A 21,968-nucleotide genomic window follows, 5' to 3' on the forward strand; every position below is an offset into this window, starting at 1 on the left:
CTATCCCATCGTTTAAGAAACCGTTAGACAGGTACAAGGATAGGACTGGTTTGGAAGGATATGGACCAAACGCAGGCAGGTGGGACTAGTGTAGCTGGGACATTGTTGGCCAGTGTGGGCAAGTTGGGCCGAAGGGCCTGTTTCCACACTGTATCACTCTATGCCTCTGTGTATATGACTGCATGTAAGCAAGAGAATCTGTTTATATAAAATTACTATTTTCATTGTTGTCGCTAGCCAGTGAGATGCTGGTGTCTAGAGTCCCTTACCTTCTCTTCCGTTACATATTCCCTCTCAGCAGCTAAAGCACGAATAAACTCTTCAACTCGTTTGTTCACATCTTCCAAATTGACTTGCATGTTTCGACGTTGTACAAGATTGTCAGAGGCCAATGTTTCACGTTCCTGCATGACAGAATTATGCTCCTCCCTCACTTGCGCATAGTAATTTTGGGGATATCGATGTATCGACCTTTTCTTCGCCAGCTCCTCCTCCTTTAGCTGTCTCAGTTTCTCTTTTGGCACATTTTTGCTCAATGTAGGAAAGTCATCTTGTGACACCAATGACCGTGCCGGGGAGGCTGAACGCTGCCCTACCCAGACTGAACCACCACCATTTTGAGCAAATGTGAATGAAGCAACTGGCTGCCCTTCAGGGTTTGCTTTACCGCTTGGGGCAGTGTGGACAAAATTGGATGTGGATAAAGGGTTTTTCATTGCTGTCTCCTCCTCCTTCCCATTTTTTGGTCTTGCACCTCGTTCAGAGCAGCTCTGCAACGGCATTGCTGTCTGAGATGGCAATGCTGCTTGGTATTTTGAGGAAACAAATGTGAGTTGGCCTGCTGGTGTACAAACCGGGTACTGGTTACTGGTTGGAAAAGTCGGCAATCCAAGCATGGCAGCTGGAGCTGAAATATAGAGAGAGGGAAAAAGAAATTATTTGATTTGATTTACCTCAATTCAATGGCGATTTTCAACATTAACCAAAAGACACTGGTATCACTTCCTTTTACATCCATTTTAGGATGTTGCAAAGTATTTAATAGTTAATGTGGAAGTATGGTCAGTGATTATGGGAGATTAGGGTTCTGCAAATTCCAACATAAAGATTTTGTACAGACGCCCGAGGAACAAATGCCAATTGCATTTGAAATCGGTAGGAAGGAACTGCAGATGCTGGTTTACACCGAAGATAAGACACAAAGTGCTGAAGTGGCTCATCTCTGGGTAGAAGGAATGGGACTGAAGGGTCTCGACCCGAAACGTCACCCATTCCATCTATCTTGAGAGACTGCCTGTCCTACAGAGTTACTCCAGCATTTTGTGCCCATTAAATGCAAATTGCATTCAGCCCCCATCTAATGAAATCTGTGTTTCTCCAAGGACTTGATGTACACACTGAACAGGAAGGAGCTGAAACAAGGACTGCAGTTAGCCAATAATTCTCTGCAAAGTATGCGCTAACTGTGGTTTTGATTGAGTTTGCTAATAGTCACAAAACATTCAATAAAGTGGGCAACACAATGGCGTGGCTGTACAGTTGCTGCCTCACAGCGCCAGAGGCCCGGGTTCGATCCCGACTACGGCTGATGTCTGTACGGAGTTTGATGCTCTCCCCGTGACCTGTGTGGGTTTGTTCCGAGATCTTCGTTTTTCTCGCAACTCTTAAGACGTACAGATTTGTAGGTTAATTGGTTTGGTATAAACGTACAAGGAATAGTATAGTCCCTAATGTGGGTAGGGTGGTGTTAGTGTGTGGGGATCGGTGGTCGGTGCAGACTCGGTGGGCTGAAGGGCCTGTTTCCCTGCGGTATTCCGAAAAACCAAAATAACACTAAAGTTGCACAGAACAATGGTTGGAGTCATACTTTGCACCATGGAAGATGGTTGTTTAGATTTATTAATGTACTGTGTAATGAGTACAATAATATAATGTGTACCATGAAAGCTTTGTGTTGCATGCTATCCAATTAGATATTATATATAAGTGCAATCAGGTCAAACTCCCAAGTACGATAGAGCAAAGTGGAAAGATAGTGTAGAATATAGTTCTCAGCATTGTAGCATATCAGATCCATAGAGAGAATCCAAAGTCCACAATGGGGTAGAGGTGATTTGAACAGTACCCTAGTTAATGGGAGGAGCGTTCAGAAGCCTGATAACAGAGAGGAAGAAAAACAAAGTAATCTTGCCTAGATTACTCTATCTGCACCTTAATACACAAGTTGCAGTTTAGTTTAAATTTGGAAATAAAGCATGGAAACAGGCCCATTGAGTCCACACTGACAATCTCCTCTATGTTAAACAGTTCCCCACCACTTGCCTGCTAACTTCAAGATAAGGGACATGCATTTAGGATGGGACTGACAATAGGTGCAGGAGTAGGCCATTCGGCCATTCAAGCCAGCACCGCCATTCAATGTGACCATGGCTGATCATCCCCAATCAGTACCCTGTTCCTGCCTTCTCCCCATATCCCCTGACTCCACCATCTTTAAGAGCCCTATCTAGCTCTCTCTTGAAAGTATCCAGAGAACCGGCCTCCACTGCCCTCTGAGGCAGAGAATTCCAAGACTCACAACTCTCTGTGTGAAAAAGTGTTTCCTCATCTCCGTTCTAAATGGCTTACCCCTTATTCTTAAACTCTTATTCTTAGACTACCCCAACATCGGGAACATGTTTCCTGCCTCTAGCATGTCGAAACCGTTAATAATCTTATATGTTTCAAGACTGAGAAAAATGTTTCCCCTTAGAGAACCATAAATCTTTGAATTCTCAGCCTCAAGAGTTCAGACAATGAGTATATTCAACACCGAGACTAGCAGATGTTTGGCCACCAACAATGGTGTTGATGTGAATACAGGTAGTTGTGGAAAACTCAGCCATTATCTAATTGAAAGCCAAAGCAGACTTCACCTCTATATCGAAGATAGACACAAAATGCTGGAGTAACTCAGCGGGACAGGCAGCATCTCTGGATAGAAAGAATGGGTGATGTTTCGGTTGAGTCAAGGGAGAGGGAGACATAGTAATATAGAAGGACAAGGTGTGAAAATGACAGATCAAAGCAGATGATGCTAAGGAAATGTAGAATTGTTCATTGTTAGCTGCAGGGAAGGTGACAATGAGGCATACAATCAGTAATGTTTAATCAGGAGCGAGACACAAATGCTGGAGAAACTCAGCAGGTGAATAGGTGACCCATCTGGGTCTCGACCCGAAACGTCACCTATTCCTTCGCTCCATAGATGCTGCCTCACTCGCTGAGCTTCTCCAGCATTTTTGTTCACCTTCGATTTTTCTAGCAGTTCTTTCTTAAATGTTTAATCAGGAGGGACAGTAGAACTAGTCGTAGAACTAGGATGGGGGAGGAACGGAGAGAGAAGGAAAAAGCAAGGGTTACTTGAAGTCAGAGGAATCAATATTCATACCGCTGGGTTGTAAGCTGCCCACGTTAAACTACTTTATATCCACTGACTGCAGGCAAATACTATTTCACAGAGGAGAATTTTTAATTAATATTAACAATTAAAAAATGTAAGTACCTTGCGGCTGTGATGGTGGAGGAAACATCTGAGGACCAGAGAAGTTTTTGAACACAGTCTCCGCGCTCTTCACACCAGCAGGCAGTGTAGTTGCTGCCAACCTTACTTTAATTTTGTCCTCTTCACCTTTCGACACCGCACAGGCTTGAGTGGACTTTAATCTGTACACGTTGCCTAATCCTGGCACTTGGACCACTTCAAGCACATCATCCATGGACTTCAGTAGTTCCTTTAGGTTAGTGTATCCGTAAGTCCCCGCTTTTAGTTTCCGCTTGTATTTCTTGCGGTAGCATTCAGGTAAAGTGGCTTCACGAATGCCATCAGGCTCAGTCACAAAGAGTTCCAATAACTGGCTTCGCAGTTCCTCCATCAATTTAACTGTAGAGAAAAATAGTATGCTCATAGAAACATAGAAACATAGAAAATAGGTGCAGGAGTAGGCCATTCGGCCCTTCGAGCCTGCACCGCCATTCAATATGATCATGGTTGATCATCCAACTCAGTATCCAGTACCTGCCTTCTCTCCATACCCCCTGATCCCTTTAGCCACAAGGGCCACATCTAACTCCCTCTTAAATATAACCAATGAACTGGCCTCAGCTACCTTCTGTGGCAGAGAGTTCCAGAGATTCACCACTCTCTGTGTGAAAAATGTTTTTCTCATAGATAACATATATAACATATAACAATTACAGCACGGAAACAGGCCATCTCGGCCCTTCTAGTCCGTGCCGAACACTTATTCTCCCCTAGTCCCATCTACCTGCACTCAGACCATAACCCTCCATTCCTTTCCCGTCCATATAACTATCCAATTTATTTTTAAATGATAAAATCAAACCTGCCTCCACCACTTCCACTGGAAGCTCATTCCACACAGGTAACCTCTCTGAGTAAAGAAATTCCCCCTCATGTTACCCCTAAACTTCTGTCCCTTATTTCTCAAATCATGTCCTCTTGTTTGAATCTTCCCTACTCTCAGTGGGAAAAGCTTATCCACATCAACTCTGTCTATCCCTCTCATCATTTTAAAGACCTCTATCAAGTCCCCCCTTAACCTTCTGCACTCCAAAGAATAAAGACCTAACTTGTTCAACCTTTCTCTGTAACATAGTTGCTGAAACCCAGGCAACATTATAGTAAATCTCCTCTGTACTCTCTCTATTTTGTTGACATCTTTCCTATAATTTGGCGACCAAAATTGTACACCATACTCCAGAATTGGCCTCACCAATGCCTTGTACAATTTTAACATTACATCCCAACTTCTATACTCAATGCTCTGATTTATAAAGGCCAGCACACCAAAAGCTTTCTTTACCACCCTATCCACATGAGATTCCACCTTCAGGGAACTATGTACAGTTATTCCAAAATCCCTCTGTTCAACTGCATTCCTCAATTCACTACCATTTACCATGTACGTCCTATTTTGATTTGTCCTGCCAAGATGTAGCACCTCACACTTATCAGCATTAAACTCCATCTGCCATCTTTCAGCCCACTCCTCCAAATGGCCTAAATCTCTCTGTAGACTTTGAAAATCTACTTCATTATCCACAACACCACCTATCTTAGTATCATCTGCATACTTACTAATCCAATTTACCACACCATCATCCAGATCATTGATGTATATGACAAACAACAGTGGACCCAACACAGATCCCTGCGGCACCCCACTAGTCACCGGCCTCCAACCTGACAAACAGCCATCCACCATTACTCTCTGGCATCTCCCATTCAGCCACTGTTGAATCCATCTTGCTACTCCACCATTAATACCCAACAATTGAACCTTCTTAACCAACCTTCCATGTGGAACCTTGTCAAAGGCCTTACTGAAGTCCATATAGACAACATCCACCGCTTTACCCTCATCAATTTCCCTAGTAACCTCTTCAAAAAATTCAAGAAGATTAGTCAAACATGACCTTCTAGGCACAAATCCATGTTGACTATTCCTAATCAGACCCTGTTTATCCAGATGCTTATATATATTATCTCTAAGTATCCTTTCCATTAATTTGCCCACCACTGACATCAAACTAACAGGTCTATAATTGCTAGGTTTACTCTTAGAACCCTTTTTAAACAATGGAACAACATGCGCAGTACGCCAATCCTCCGGCACTATTCCCGTTTCTAATGACATTTGAAATATATGTTATAGCCCCTGCTATTTCTACATTAACTTCCCTCAATGTCCTAGGGAATATCCTGTCAGGACCTGGAGACTTATCCACTTTTATATTTTTCAAAAGTGTCAGTACTTCCTCTTCTTTGAATCTCATAGTTTCCATAGCTACTCTACTTGTTTCCCTTACCTCACATAATTCAATATCCTTCTCCTTGGTGAATACCGAAGAAAAGAAATTGTTCAATATCTCCCCCATCTCTTTTGGCTCTGCAGATAGCTGTCCACTCTGACTCTCTAATGAACCAATTTTATCCCTCGTTATCCTTTTGCTATTAATATAGCTGTAGAAACCCTTTGGATTTACTTTTACCTTACTTTCCCAAGCAACCTCATATCTTCTTTTAGCTTTTCTAATTTCTTTTTTAAGATTCTTTTTACATTCTTTATACTCCTCAAGCACCTCATTTACTCCATGCTGCCTATAATTATTGTAGATCTCTCTCTTTTTCCAAACCAAGTCCAATTTCCCTTGAAAACCAGGGCTCTTTCCAATTTTTACTATTTCCTTTCAACCGAACAGGGACATAAAGATTCTGTACTCTTAAAATTTCACCTTTAAATGTTCTCCATTTCTCTTCCACATCTTTCCCATAAAACAAAATGTCCGAATTCACTCCTTTTAAATCCTTTCGCATCTCCTCAAAGTTAGCCTTTCTCCAATCAAAAATCTCAACCCTAGGTCCAGTTCTGACCCTCTCCATAATTATATTGAAACTAATGGTATTGTGATCACTGGACCTGAAGTGTTCCCCAACACATACCTCCGCCACCTGACCTGTCTCATTTCCTAACAGGAGGTCCAGCACTGCCCCTTCTCTAGTAGGCACCTCTATGTATTGCTGCAAAAAACTATCCTGCACACATTTTACAAACTCCAAACCATCCAGCCCATTTACAGAATGTAAATTCTCGGTCCTAAAGGATTTCCCCTTTATCCTTAAACTGTGACCCCTTGCCCTGGACTTCCCCAACATCGGGAACAATCTTCCTGCATCTAGCCTGTCCAACCCCTTAAGAATTTTGTAAGTTTCTATAAGATCCCCCCTCAATCTCCTAAATTCTAGCAAGTACAAGCCGAGTTTATCCAGTCTTTCTTCATATGAAAGTCCTGACATCCCAGGAATCAGTCTGGTGAACCTTCTCTGCACTCCCTCTATGGCAATAATGTCCTTCCTCAGGTTTGGAGACCAAAACTGCACGCAATACTCCAGGTGTGGTCTCACCAAGACCCTGTACAACTGCAGTAGAACCTCCCTGCTCCTATACTCAAAACCTTTTGCTATGAATGCTAACATACCATTCGCTTTCTTCACTGCCTGCTGCACCTGCATGCCTACTTTCAATGACTGGTGTACCATGACACCCAGTACTCGTTGCATCTCCCCTTATCCTAATCGGCCACCATTTAGATAATAGTCTACTTTCCTGTTTTTGCCACCAAAGTAGATAACCTCACATTTATCCACATTATACTGCATCTGCCATGCATTTGCCCACTCACCCAGCCTATCCAAGTCACCTTGCAGCCTCCTAGCATCCACCTCATAGCTAACACTGCCCTCCAGCTTAGTGTCATCCGCAAACTTGGAGATGTTGCATTCAATTCCCTCGTCCAAATCATTAATATATATTGTAAATAGCTGGGGTTCCAGCACTGAGCCTTGCGGTACCCCACTAGTCACTGCCTGCCATTGTGAAAAGGACCCGTTTACTCCTACTCTTTGCTTCCTGTTTTCCAGCCAGTTCTCTATCCACATCAATACTGAACTCCCAATTATTATATTAATTATATTATATTATTATATATATTATATTATTCAATTCAATTCAATTCAACTTTAATGTAATTGCACAAATACAAGTATGGGTTCAACGAAATGCAGTTTAGCGTCAGTCCGTAGAAATAGTGCAATATAGAAATAAAAATACAGAGTAAGCAAACAATGTGGACGGAGAGACTGAAGAAATCTATCGGCGGGACTCCGAGTTCAGCAATGTGATAGTGTTGTTGTAGAAGCTGTTCCTCATCCTACTAGTACGAGACCTGAGGCTCCTGTACCGCCTCCCTGATGGGAGGAGGGCAAACAGTCCATGGTTGGGTTGGGAGGGGTCTTTGATGATCTTCCCGGCCCGTCTCAGACACCGTTTTCGGTGGAGGGCATCCATGGCAGGGAGCGGGGCACCGATGATGTACTGAGCGGTTTTCACCACCCGTTGTAGTGCCTTCCTGTCTATATTATATATATTAAGGAGTTTTACTATGCAGAAGTATATAATAATCAAGTGCATCACAAATTCTGTATGGTAGATCATGCTGACCCGTACTAATTAAGAATCTAATCAATCAGTACATTGAAAAAGCATAAGTACACAAATCAGCACCTTGAGAACAGAATTAAAAGCGGACTTTGCTATTGAGGGAGTGCAGCGTAGGTTTACAAGGTTAATTCCCGGGATGGCGGGACTGTCATATGCTGAGAGAATGGAGCAGCTGGGCTTGTACACTCTGGAGTTTAGAAGGATGAGAGGGAATCTTATTGTTAAGGGCTTGGACATGCTAGAGGCAGGAAACATGTTCCCGATGTTGGGGGAGTCCAGAACCAGGGGCCACAGTTTAAGAATAAGGGGTAAGCCATTTAGAACGGAGATGAGGAAACATTTTTTCTCACAGAGAGTGGTGAGTCTGTGGAATTCTCTGCCTCAGAGGGCGGTGGGGGAAGGTTCTCTGGATGTTTTCAAGAGGGAGCTAGATAGGGCTCTTAAAAATAGCGGAGTCAGGGGATATGGGGAGAAGGCAGGAACGGGGATGATCAGCCATGATCACATTGAATGGCGGTGCTGGCTCGAAGGGCCGAATGGCCTACTCCTGCACCTATTGTCTATTGTCTATTGACTTCACATCATTCAAAGACTATTTCAAGCGGGATATGAGAGAAGAGCTGGCCGAACTTAAATATGAAATGAATCATCAGATGGCGGCGAATGCGCAAGCAATACAAGACAAAAATAACCCGGAATAAGCCGCCGCCCGAATAGAGGAGCAGGAAACATGGAGTGTGGCTGCAAACACCGCACGCCAAGAAACACTGAAAGACCAGAAGTTACTTGTCGACAAACTGAACGATCTGGAGTCCAGATCCCGAAGAAATAATCTGCCGATATACGGTGTGCCGGAGGGTGCGGAAGGCAGCTTAGTACCTCAGTTTGTGGAGAAACTGCTCAGAAGTGAAATGTCAATCCTTGGAACGACAGATTTACAGGTTGAACGAGCACACAGAGCCCTGGCACAGAAACCAAGCCCCAGCTCCCCTCCGAGATGTCCACTTTCTCCAGTGTAAAGTTAAAGAGATGGTTCTCAAACAGGCATGGCAAAAGAAGATCCAACTTGGAGAACAAATGCTGTCTTTCGACCACGACTATACTACCGCTGTACTACAACAACGTAAGGCATACAAACATGTTAAAAGCATCCTAAAAGAGGAAGGAATCCGCTTTCAGGCACCATTTACCAAGATACGTATTCACTGGGAAAGCGGACACCAAACCTTCAACAACGCAAGGGAAGCCGTGAGAGAGCTACAATGGAGAGGCTACAAAGTGGAAGAGCCGCGGGGAGACTCGGACATGCCTGAGTAACTCGGCCGCTGCCTGAGTAACTCTGCCAAATGGCGCGGTGGCAGCTCGTCGATAGACACGGAGAATCAGAGACAATCAGACGGCCATGGGAACGCCTTCAAGAATACAGCGAAAGACTCATGCTTGAACTGAGATATGATTATGAAGGTACGCATAGACATGGATAACACAGTAACCTCCGCCACAATATGTTAGAATACCGAGTTCTTATGGAATCCTAGGTTTACAAATATGTGTATAGATATGTATATTCATAGACAAATCTGTTTATAAGCCTGGTTCTAAAAATATCACCAAGCATCATAGACCTCATGTGAGTGTAATTAATGTTGATTTAATACAACTTTCTGTATTGGATAAATCCGACTGTTAGGGAGACTAGCGAAATATTAGAGCTAGAATGAATGGAGGGACATAGAGGGTTATCCCCCTTATCTAGGAGAGGCCCCTCAATTTACAAAGGGATTCGGGATCTATGGTGGAGAAAGAATACCCTTTTTTGCGAGTCCATATATGTTTTGATGATTTGTTTTGCCAGGTAAAATACCTTTGTTTGTTGATATGTTTTGGTTTGTTGTTCAGAATGGTTCTGGTGTTGAGGGGATACAGTGAAATCAATCAGACTAAGTGTAATGATGCATTGTCAAGGACTTAAGCTGATGTCTCTAAATGTTAATGGTTTGGGTGATCCAATTAAGAGGGCTAAAGTCATGACTGAATTGAGAAAAGTGAAGATGCATATTACTTTCTTACAAGAAACCCATTTATCACGACAAGGGCACGAGAAGCTGAAAAGATTTGGATATAAAAACACATATTATAGCTCACATACTTGTAGTCATAAAAGAGGAGTGGCAATCTTGATATCAAACTCAGTTAAATTAGACATTTTTAAAGAAATAAAAGACAAAGAAGGGAGGTATATCATAGTAAAGGGCAAAGTTGATAATAATATCCTGACACTGGTGAATATCTATGCTCCTCCAGATAGTGATAAACATTTTTTCAAATCCATATTTGATATTATTGCAATGGAAGCAGAAGGAATTTGTATATGTGGGGGGATCTGAATGTTGTACTGAATCATAGGCTTGATATGACAAGTAAAAAGAAGAATAAGAACCAGTTAACAAAACTACTAAACACTACCTGTGAAGAATTTGGTTTTTCTTGATGTCTGGAGGCATTTTCACCCTCTAGAAAGAGACTATACACATTACTTAATACTGCACTCAGTTTACTCCAGAATAGACTATTTCTTAATGCAGAAAGAAGGCTGTTATCGGGTAACGGATTGCAGAATTGGTGTGGCAGATGTATCAGACCATAATGCCATATACTTAACAATTCAAATGGACAGTAGAAGGAAAGACACAGTTGGCAATTAAATGTTGGAATACTGAATGATAAAACAACTGTTAATGATATTAAATTGGAAATCAAAAGTTATCTAGAGGAGAATGACAATGGGGAGGTGGACCCATCCATATTATGGGACTCATTGAAGGCTGTAATACGTGGTAGGTTCATAGCTAGGGCATCACATGTTAAAAAGGCCAGCATGAAAACATATAATGTTGATATTAGACCTGAAAGATTTAGAACGGTAGTACAAAAATAATAAGGACCAGAGAACTTATAAACAAATAGAAGATTTGAGGGGACAAATGGATGGAATATTAGGTCAAGAGGTGGAGAGAAAAAAAAGCAAGATTTGTAAAACAGGCACATTATGAGCAAGTCCCTAAATCCACTAAAATACTTGCCCGGAGGCTACGCAAACAGGCTGACAACACCATACACAAAATTAAGGACCCCTGTACACAGAAATTGAAGTGATTCAAAATAAATAGAATATATCTTCCAGGAATATTACAAATAATTATATACACAAACCCCTACAGTAGATGGGGAATCAATGAGGACCGTTTTTAAGTACTATAGATCTGCCCTGTATTGGAGAGTCACAAAATAAAATAATCACAGCAGAAATATCATTAGAGGAGATAGAGAAGACAATTGGTAGGATGAAAACAAACAAGGCCCCAGGCAGCGATGGTTTCCCTATAGAATGGTATAAAATATTCGGAATGAGCTGAACCCACTTCTTCTGAGAACCTTTACCTGGATTATCAAAGAAGGCAAGGCACCCCCATCATGGAAAGAGGCAATTATAATATCAATCCACAAAGAGAACAAAGACAAAGAAATTGTACCAACTACAGACCGATATCAATTCCAAATGTGGACTATAAATTATATTCTTTAAATATCTCCAAACGATTTGAAAAGTTCATGCCAGATTTAATTGATGAAGACCAGACTGGTTTTATAATAGGCAGACAAACACAGGACAGTATTCGAAGAACTCTACATATAATACACAAGATTAAAAAAGGAAAGTACGCGCGCTGATAGGTATATGGACGGGAAAGGAATGGGGGGTTATGATCTGAGTGCAGGTAGATGGGACTAGGGGAAAATAAGTGTTCGGCACGGACTTGAAGGGCCGAGATGGCCCGTTTTCCGTGCTGTAATTGTTATATGGTTACATATGGTCCTGATAAGCTTAGATGCGAAAAAGGCTTTCGATAGGGTTAATTGGGAATTCTTATATCAAACACTAGAAAGATTTGGCTTTACCGAAGATTCAATTCAAGTTATTAAAGCAATTTACCAGCAACCTACTGCAAGCGTAAAGGTGAATGGGTGCTTAACTGAGAGATTTGTGTTAGGAAGAGGAACGAGACAGGGATGTCGTCTTAGCCCTATTCTGTTTGCTATATTTATTGAACCATTGGCTCAAGCGATTCGTCAAGATAGGGAACTGAGGGGAGTAACTATAAGAGACAGAGAAGATTAAATTGTCCTTTTTGCAGATGATGTATCTCACGGAAGTAAACACCTCATTTCCAAGGGTGATGGGGATCATAGAGAAATTTGATTTTTATGCAGGATATAAAGTGAATATTTCAAAAACTCAAACCCTCCTATTTAATTGTGCTCCTCCAGAAGAAATCATGCAAAAGTGTAATATTAAATGGGATTCAAAATCAATCAAATACCTAGGGGTACATATAACAAAAAATATATCAATGTTGCAAGGAGAAGAGGAGGGAAGAGACTGCAGCCCTAAGACTTTTGCCTCCATCACAGTGAGGAGATGTTGGGTGGACTCACTGTGGTGGGTGTTAATATGTGTTTATTGTTGTTTTTTATTGTATTGTATTATATGTATGACTGCTTAAATTTCGTTCAGACTTCGGTCTGGATGACAATAAAAGGCTATTCTATTCTATTCTATTCTATGGGGCCAATTATAATCACATCAACCAAAACATAAGAAAGGATATAGAAAGATGGTCCACCTACCCAATGGATCTTAGTAGCAAGATAAATGTGGTGGAAATGAATATTTTGCCAAGGCTATTGTACTTGTTTCAATCTCTGACAATAGAGGTAGCATTAAAACAATTCACGGAATGGGATAAATTAATATCTAGATTTATTTGGGGAGGAAAGAAGGCCAGAATTCGATACACTACACTGCAGTTGCCAAAGGACAAAGGTGGAATGGCACTTCCAAATGTTAGGATATATTTCTATGCAGCCCAACTTCGACCACTAATTAATTGGTGTGAGGACAGCTCTATAGCTCGGTGGAAAGAGATTGAGACATATATCCCTGACTTCCACATCCAAACACTTTTGGGAGAAAAAGCGCTTCCTGGACATATCAGGAGTATAATCGATCCAATAACGATATTTACTTTAGAAACCTGGTTCACTCTTACCAGACAACTTAAACTGAATAAAGGACAAAAAGTATTAAGATTGATAGCTTTAGATAGTGAATTTAAACCAGGGATGTATGACTCAACATTTAAAGAGTGGATGAAAAAAGGAATGACTGCATTTTGTACTGTTACTGAAAATGGAGACTTAAGACTTTTTCAAGATTTGAAGGATAGATTTGCACTTCGGAACCAACTGAGAGATCATTACAATAAAAAAGTAAAAAGGGAGGCACTAGAAGAAAATAATCCAGTGGTAGAAATGATAGTTAATGCGTATCATCAAAAAACATCAAGGATTATTTCTAAACTTTATCATAGTTTAATGGAATGTCAAGCTAAAACTACATTTTATGTACAATTTAAGTGGGAAAAGGAATTGAACATCATAATCTCAGAAGAAGAATGGCATCATATGTGTGTAACACTACAGACATCCACTAATTCACAACAATTGAGAGAATGTCATTGGAAAAATTTGATTTGTTTCTTTATTACGCCTAACATAAAAAGCAAGCAAATTGTAAGGCAGCAAACATGCTGGAGGCAATGTGGCCCAACAGACGCAAATCATGCACATATCTTCTGGAGTTGCCCAAAAATAGAACCATTTTGGGACAGAGTGAATTCAGAATTAAAGGAGGTATTAGGATATATAGTCTCCAAGAAGTGTTCCATTTTATACCTGTGTAATATAACTACAGTGGTGCTTAAGTAAGATCATTACTTGGTTAAAATCCTACTCACAGCTGGCAGAAAGGCCATTACAAGAAACTGGCTTGCAGCGGACACACCCAGATTTAGACAATGATTAGACATATTACAGGAAATATTTGTCATCGAGAAAATGACATATTCTCTAAGAGTGAAAGAAGACAAGTTTAACAGAAAATGGAAAAAATGGATTAGGTATAGAAATAAAGACATCAACACTGCGTAAATTTATTGACAATAATGTAAGTTATTGGAAAATGTTTTAATAAGTAAATAGTTCTGTATACTGCATCATTAATTGTAAACTGAGCTGCACTGTAGTATGTTTCACTGTATTGTTGTATGTTTCGTTGTTGTATTTGTGTATGCATAAAAGCAATAAAGACTAAAGTGACATTTTTCTTTAAATCTGATCAATCTCTGCCTTAAAAATATAATTGACAGTCTCCACAGACTTTTATGGCTATTAATTCCATAGATTGCCCACCCTCTGCCTAAAGAAGTTCTTCTTCCCAAAGGAACGCCCTTTTATTCTGAGACTATGGCCTCTGATCCTGGACTCTCCCAGTAGTGGAAACCAAAGATACTTGGTGGAAACATCCTCTCCACACCCACTCTACCCAGATCTATGAAAATAGCTGAATCATTCGAGCCAGGCCAAAGGAGAAGAAAGCTGGTTGGCGTTCTTTACAAAATTACAAGTGGGTTTTGAGGCCATTGAAACATGTTTTTCAGCATGAAGTCTTTCAACAATCATTAAAGAGCTACAAAACTCACAACCAACTTAATATGCATTATTTGATGAACTATTACGGAAGGACCAACTTATTCCTGATATTTATAATCTGCAATAACGACTTTGAGAACCGAGACTCCTCATGGCTCTGGAACCTGCCAATAAATATTTGGTTGTAGATTATTTATACACAAATGCATTGCATTAAACAATGCTTTTGAATTTCTCGTTATAATCATTAGAGAGATACAATAATCATTAGAGAAACATATTTAGCCATGCATCTGTCCCTTGTTTGAAGTTGTGATTTATGCTATCAGCCTCAGTTACTATAATCCAACCAACTAACACTGGAAAGTTAGTACACAGAATAATTTTAAAAACAAAATCCACCCATATGAGAAATATCTGGCTTGAATGGTATTATTGTAATCAAGCCACACTGACAGGCAAGACATTCCCAAATGGTTAAACTATAAAGGGATTATAAGAACAAAATAATTCCCAAGTTTCACATTAACACTCTTCCCTGCACTAGACATGTCATCGACACCAGGGGAGAATATAAACCCTTTACATTTTCCACAGGCAGATACATAAATTATTGAGAAAGTTAATTCAGATGAAGAAAATGTTTAAATTACTAGACAGCCTAAAAATACCTTGCAATGCTACGATCTGTTCATTTGCATGCCACAGAAAACACAAATTTGCTTGTCAGTGAAACTGCAGCCACAGCTAGCTAACCTTCAAGATTAACGTTTACTGAAGTCAACAAGAGACTTGTTTTTGTGCAACATCTGGCTCTGACTTACCAGGCAAATGACAGCCACATTCAGAGAGAATAATCAGGTAGGCTCATCAGCTCAGCTCATGGGCAAAACTGCAAGAGATCACTGCTCTCCTTAAAATGCTCCTCTTAATAACATTGTCTGCCTTGCATCAGCTGAAGCCGGGTCCAATGGGCAGCCCCAGAGTGTGGTGATGAAACAAAACTGAAACTGATCAGACAGCAGAGCAAAGAGCAGGAAATACTGGCAAGACTTGAAATGAAAACAATACTGAAACTTATAGTTCCGATTATAAAATAAGGTCATTTTGTCAGGAAAGCTAATAAAGCTAATAAAAATAAAAATACACAATTTAATGCAAAAACACCAGAAAATAGGAGCAGGGGTTTCGCCCCAAGCCTACGCACAATTGGCTGATCTCTGTATTACTCTTCTGTGCCAGTTTCCCCCTGCAACCATCAATTTATCTCCATTCTTTGCCTTCAGCCTCGGTTGTTCTCTCCACACTCTCACCCCCACCGCACCCATCTGTCAATTAACCCCTCCTATCACTTGCCAGCTCGTGCCCCGCCCCAACCTTTCATAGAGACAGAAAAACAGGTGCAGGACTAGGCCATTTGGCCCTTTGAGCCAGCACCGCCATTCAATATGATCATGGCTGATTATCTAAAATCGTTCCTGCTTTTTCCCCCCATACCCCTTGATTCCATTAGTCCTAAGAGCTAAGTCTAACTCTCTCTTGAATACATCCAGAGAACTGGCCTCCACTGCCTTCTGTGGCAGAGAATTCCACAGATTCACAACTCTCTGGGTGAAAACGTTTTTTCCTCATCTCAGTCTTAAATGGCCTACCCCTTATTCTTAAACTGTAACCCCTGGTTCTGCACTCCCCCAACATCGGGAACATTTTTCCTGCATCTAGCCTGTCCAATCCGTTAAGAATTTGATATGTTTCTGTAAGATCTAAATTCCAGTGAATACAAGCCCAGTCGGCCCATTCTTTCATCACATGTCAGTCCCACCATCCCGGGAATTAACCTGGTGAACCTACGCTGCACTGCATCAATAGCAAAAATGTCCTTCCTCAAATTAGGAGACCAAAATTGCACACAATACTCCAGGTGCGGTATCATCAGGGCCCTGTACAACTGCAGTAGGACCTCCTTGCTCCTAAACTCAAATCCTCTCGCAATGAAGGCCAACATGCCATTATCTTTCTTCATTGCCTGCTGTACCTGCATGCCTACTTTCAGTGACTGACATGTACAAGCACACCCAGGTCTCATTGCACCTCCCCTTTTCCTAATCTGATACCATTCAGATAATAATCTGCCTTCTTGTTCTTGCCACCAAAGTGGATAACCTCACATTTATCAACATTATACTGAATCTGCATGCATCTGCCTACTCACTCAGCCTCATAGCATCCTCATCGCAGCTCACACTGCCACCCAGCTTTGTGTCTTCCGCAAACTTGGATGTCATTTAATTCCCTCATCTAAATTGTTAATATATATTGTAAATAGCTGGGGTTCCAGCACTGAGCCTTGCGGCACTAGTCACTGGCTGCCATTCTGAAAAGGACCCGTTAATTCCTACTCTGCTTTCTGTCTGCCAGCCAGTTCTCTATCCATGTTAATACCATGTGCTCTAATTTTGCACTCTAATCTCTTGTGTGGGACCATGTCAAAGGCTTTTTAAAAATCCAGATACACCACATCCACTGGCTCTCCCTTATCCATCCTACTTGTTACATCCTCAAAAAATTCCAGAAGATTAGTCAAGCATGATTTCCCCTTCATAAATCCATGCTGACTTGGACCAATCCTGTCACTGCTTTCCAAATGCACTGCTATAACAGCTTTAATAATCGACTCCAGCATCTTCCCCACTAGCGATGTAAGGCTAACTGGTCTATAATTCCCCGTTTTCTCTCCCCCCTCCTTTCTTAAAAAGTGGAGTTACATTGGCTACCCTCCAGTCCACAGGAACTGATCCAGAGTCGAGAGAACATTGGAAAATGATCACCAATGCATCCACAATTTCTAGGGCCACCTCCTTGAGTACTCTGGGATGCAGACCATCAGGCCCTGGGGATTTATCTGCCTTCAGTCCCAACAGTTTACCTAACACCATTTCCTGACTAATATGGATTCCCTTCAGTTCCTCCCTCCCACTAGATCCCCGGTCCCTTAGTATTTCTGGTAGATTGTTTGTGCCTTCCATAGTGCGGACAGAACCAAAGTATTTGTTTAACTGTTCTGCCATTTCTTTGTTTTCCATTATAAATTCACCTGTCTCTGATTGTAAGGGACCTACATTTGTCTTCACTAATCTTTTCCTTTTTACATATCTAATGAAGCTTTTACAGTCCGTTTTTATAATCCCCGCAAACTTTTCCACCCAGAGAGTTGTGAATTTGTGGAATTCCCTGCCACAGAGGGCAGTGGAGGCCAAATCACTGGATGGATTTAAGAGAGAGTTAGATAGAGCTCTAGGGGTTAGTGGAATCAAGGGATATGGGGAGAAGGCAGGCACGGGTTATTGATTGGGGACGATCAGCCATGATCACAATGAATGGCGATGCTGGTTCGAAGGGACGAATGGCCTCCTCCTGCACCTATTTTCTAGGTTTCTTTCATGTCCTTTTCCCCCCTCTTAATTAACCCCTTTGTCCTCCTCTGTTGAGTTCTAAATGTCTCCCAGTTCTCCGGTTTGTTGCATCCTCTGGCCAATTTATATACCTCTTCCTTGGATTTAACACTATCCTTGATTTCCCTCATTAGCCACGGTTGAGCCGCCTTTCCCGTTTTATTCATGTCTCTCTACCAGCTATCTTCCCTTTACTCCATCAGTCTGAAGAAAGGTCCCGACCCGACACGCCATCTGTCCATTTCCTTCCACAGATGCTGCCTTACAGCTGGTTGTGTAGAAAGGCACTGCAGATACTGGCTCATCCCAAAGACAGACACAAAATGCTGGAGTAACTCAGCAGGTCAGGCAGCATCTCTGGAGAAAACGAATAGGTGACATTTAAGGTTGAGACCCTTCTTCAGACTGGAGAAGTCTTAACACGAAACATCACCTATTCCTTTTCTACTGTGACCCGTTACGTTTTTCCAGCGGTTTGCTTTTTTTTAACCCGCTATACTTCAATCTATCAAATATTTATCTGTCTGCGGTGAAAGGGGCAAAGTTTAAAGGAGATGTGCGGGGCAATTATTTTTTACGTGGAGGGTGATGGATGCCTAGAACTCGCAGCTAGGGGTGGTGATGAGGCAAATACGACAGTGCCATTTAAGGAACTTTTGAATAGGCACGTGGAAATACAGGGAATGGAGGGATATGGATTATGCGATTCTGCAACACGATATATTGATTGATTGGGTAGAGCCTGGCAAATCAAGTTTAATATAGAAAAGTGGGAAGACATGCACTTCAATAGGGAATCACAAGATAAAGAGAATGATCTAAAGGGAAAGAGATTAGAAGTGTGTGAAGTACAGAGGGACCTACAGTTCAAATGCATCAATCACAAAGATTCCGGTTATAGAGGTCCTAGTTATTGATCCATCAGCCTCATTTTCTCGAGTTCCCACATTGCTTTAAACCCCTGTCCCACAGTGCGAGTTCATTCCAAGAATTCTCCCGAGTTTGCCCTGATTCGAATTCTGAGATTTACGGTAATGGCCACTCGTCGGTACTCGGGGCTCTCGTGGACATTTTTCATCATGTTGAAAAATCTTCACGAGTCTTCCCGTGCTTACCTGTCGTTAGCGAGTCTTCCCGAGTACCTGCCGTTAGCGTTACTAGCCGCTAAGAGACGTCCCCGAGCTCCGACGTACCCGCTACATTCATTCTCCGTGCGTACCACGAGTTTTTTGTTTTTTTTTAACTCTGGAGAGCTCTTGGAATGAACTCGCACCATGGGACAGGGCTATCAGCTGCCTTCAGCCTGTTTATATATCCACAGCAATTTTTACTATCTTCATCTACTTTGTGGTTCAATTTTATTCAATGTCACTTGAAGTAAACATGCATCAATCACTCTGCCAACCCAAGCAGTGGGATTAGGAATGTTCACCAGCTCATCTCTCCCACACATACGTCTCAAAGCAAATGTTCTCCACCGATATGAGGAGGTCTTACAACTAGCTGGACCCAAATATATTCACTCGACCATGAATTTACTGTCAATATTATGTAACAGAAGTAAAATCTTTCCAACACTGAAAAACAGAGTCGGCTTGGAACAAAGACTGAGGATCTGTTTAAGGTACTACAAGGTCAGAACAAGGAGAGGAATTTCTAACTTACTTTCAGTTTCAATTCCTCTCTTCAATCCAGCAATTCTCATGGATATATCTTAGTGTGCAATTGCAGGCTGCTCTTTCACATTATCATCAAAAAACAAGCTGTACTGCATATGACATCTTATCGCCTCGTTTAAATTCCATTTGGAATATTTTGGAGGACCAAGAAACAGCATCCCCTCCCTCTGTCAAACTGACGGCTGGTATAATGTAATAGGAAATTATTGAGGGAGTGCAGCGTAGGTTTTCAAGGTTAATTCCCAGGATGGCGGGACTGTCATATGCTGATAGAATGGAGCGGCTGGGCTTGTACACTCTGGAGTTTAGAAGGATGAGAGGGTTTCTTATTGAAACATATAAGATTGTTAAGCGTTTGGACACGCTAGAGGCAGGAAACATGTTCCCGATGTTGGGAAAGTCCAGAACCAGGGGCCACAGTTTAAGAATAAGGGGTAATCCATTTAGAACGGAGTCGAGGAAACACATTTTCTCACAGAGAGTTGTGAGTCTGTGGAATTCTCTGCCTCAGAGGGCGGTGGAGGCCGGTTCTCTGGATACTTTCAAGAGAGAGCTAGATAGGGCAGGAGTCAGGAGATATGGGGAGAAGGCAGGAACGGGGTACTGATTGGGGATGATCAGCCATGATCACATGCCGAATGGCCTACTCCTGCACCTATTGTCTATAGGGTGATTTCACGAAAGGTCACTGGAGCGTAAATCCCCACTCACGTGACCGAAAATTTTAACTGGGGGACAAGCGTCACTTCCGGTACATGTTAGTGAATGGGAAAACACGCACTTTCACACCCGTTAAAAACATCGAAAACGGCCATGTTTTGAGCTGCAATTTACGGAGCCAGTCAGGGTGACCGTGAGGAACAGCTACCTAAATTTACAGTCCAAAAAAAAGATAGAAATTAAGGTAAATACAAGAGCGAGCTGAAGGTGTAAAAACGGCGGAAGTTGCTAGCGGACATTTTTCTTGGAGATTTAAAGTTAAAATTTTCGGTCACGTGAGTGGGGATTTACGCTCCAGTGACCTTTCGTGAAATCACCCTATTGTCTATTGAAAGAACTGCAGATGCTGGGTTATATCAAAGATAGGCACAAATTACTGGAATAACTCAGCAAACCCCCCGGACAATGGCCTGATGCCAAATAATTATTTGTCAAATAAGTCTGTGAAGTGCCTTGGAACATGTTAAAAGTGGTATGCCAGATGCTGTTTTTTTCAAACAAAAAGGATGCAAAGTGCTGGAGTAACTCAGCGGGTCAGGCAGCATCTGTGGAGAACATGGATAGGTGACGTTTCGGTTCAGATTCCATTCCTGTGTACTGATACCTTTCAATTCACTCCAATGTATCTCCTCAAATTAAATATTTTTAGCTTGTTCTTTTACAAAATGAGGACATTACAAACACTGGTAGACAAAATTGCTGGAGAAACTCAGCGGGTGCGGCAGCATCTATGGAGCGAAGGAAATAGGCAACGTTTCGTAACGAGATTCCTTTGCACCCGCTGAGTTTCTTCAGCAATTTTGTCTACCTTCGATTTTCCAGCATCTGCAGTTCCTTCTTGAACATTACAACCACTGTTTGGCGTGTCCAAATTGTTATTACTGCAGTTTAAGCAGTTCTGTGAGATGACGGATGCAAGATGTCACCGGAGAGTCACATGATATTATTCCAAACCATAAATGCTGGATATTTATAAACCTGCAACTTTTATCAGAGAGGAACTGGCAATTACATTCAGTTACTAAGACAATTGAGTGAAGCTCATTCTTTGTTCTCATTTACAAAGATCTAAAAAATAACAAGATATTCCCTGAAGAAGGGTCTCGACCCGAATCGTCGCCTACTCCTTTTCTCCATAGATGCTGTCTCACCCGCTGAGTTTCTCCAGCATTTTTTGTCTACTTTTGATTTTTCCAGCATCTGCAGTTCCTTCTTAAACATGTTGCACAACTTGGAATCTAAACAGAAATATTCCAGGTCTCATTGATTTCATAAACCCCCAGATACAGATCATAAGATCATAAGACAGAGGAGCAGAATTTGGCCATTTGGCCCATCGGGTCTGCTCCACCATTTCAATCAATGGGTGATCCAGCTTTCCCTCTCAACCCCATTCTCCTATCTTCTCCCTGTAACCTTCGACACCCTTACTAATCAAGAACCTAACAATCTCAAATTTAAAAATATCCAAAGAAATTCCCCTTCCTGATGAAGAGGATTTT

General features: G+C 41.6%; 1 protein-coding gene across 10 annotated transcripts in view; it reads right to left on the reverse strand.

Annotated features, from left to right (window-relative positions):
- Positions 1 to 21,968, reverse strand: part of LOC116988145 (protein NO VEIN-like) — a 129,347-nt gene that overhangs the window by 92,289 nt on the left and 15,090 nt on the right. For 9 of the 10 annotated variants that reach the window (XM_033044673.1, XM_033044672.1, XM_033044671.1 and 6 more), the window contains 2 exons: positions 3,545 to 3,922; positions 270 to 907 (listed from right to left, as the gene is read on the reverse strand). In XM_033044673.1, the coding sequence (XP_032900564.1) occupies positions 270 to 907; positions 3,545 to 3,922 (1,016 nt within the window). Of the gene's footprint in view, positions 1 to 269; positions 908 to 3,544; positions 3,923 to 15,439; positions 15,568 to 21,968 lie in introns of those variants that run through there. The other variant, XM_033044675.1, reaches the window with a different exon arrangement.

This window comes from Amblyraja radiata, chromosome 26, assembly GCF_010909765.2.
Source record: "Amblyraja radiata isolate CabotCenter1 chromosome 26, sAmbRad1.1.pri, whole genome shotgun sequence".
NCBI classification, from domain to species: domain Eukaryota; kingdom Metazoa; phylum Chordata; class Chondrichthyes; order Rajiformes; family Rajidae; genus Amblyraja; species Amblyraja radiata.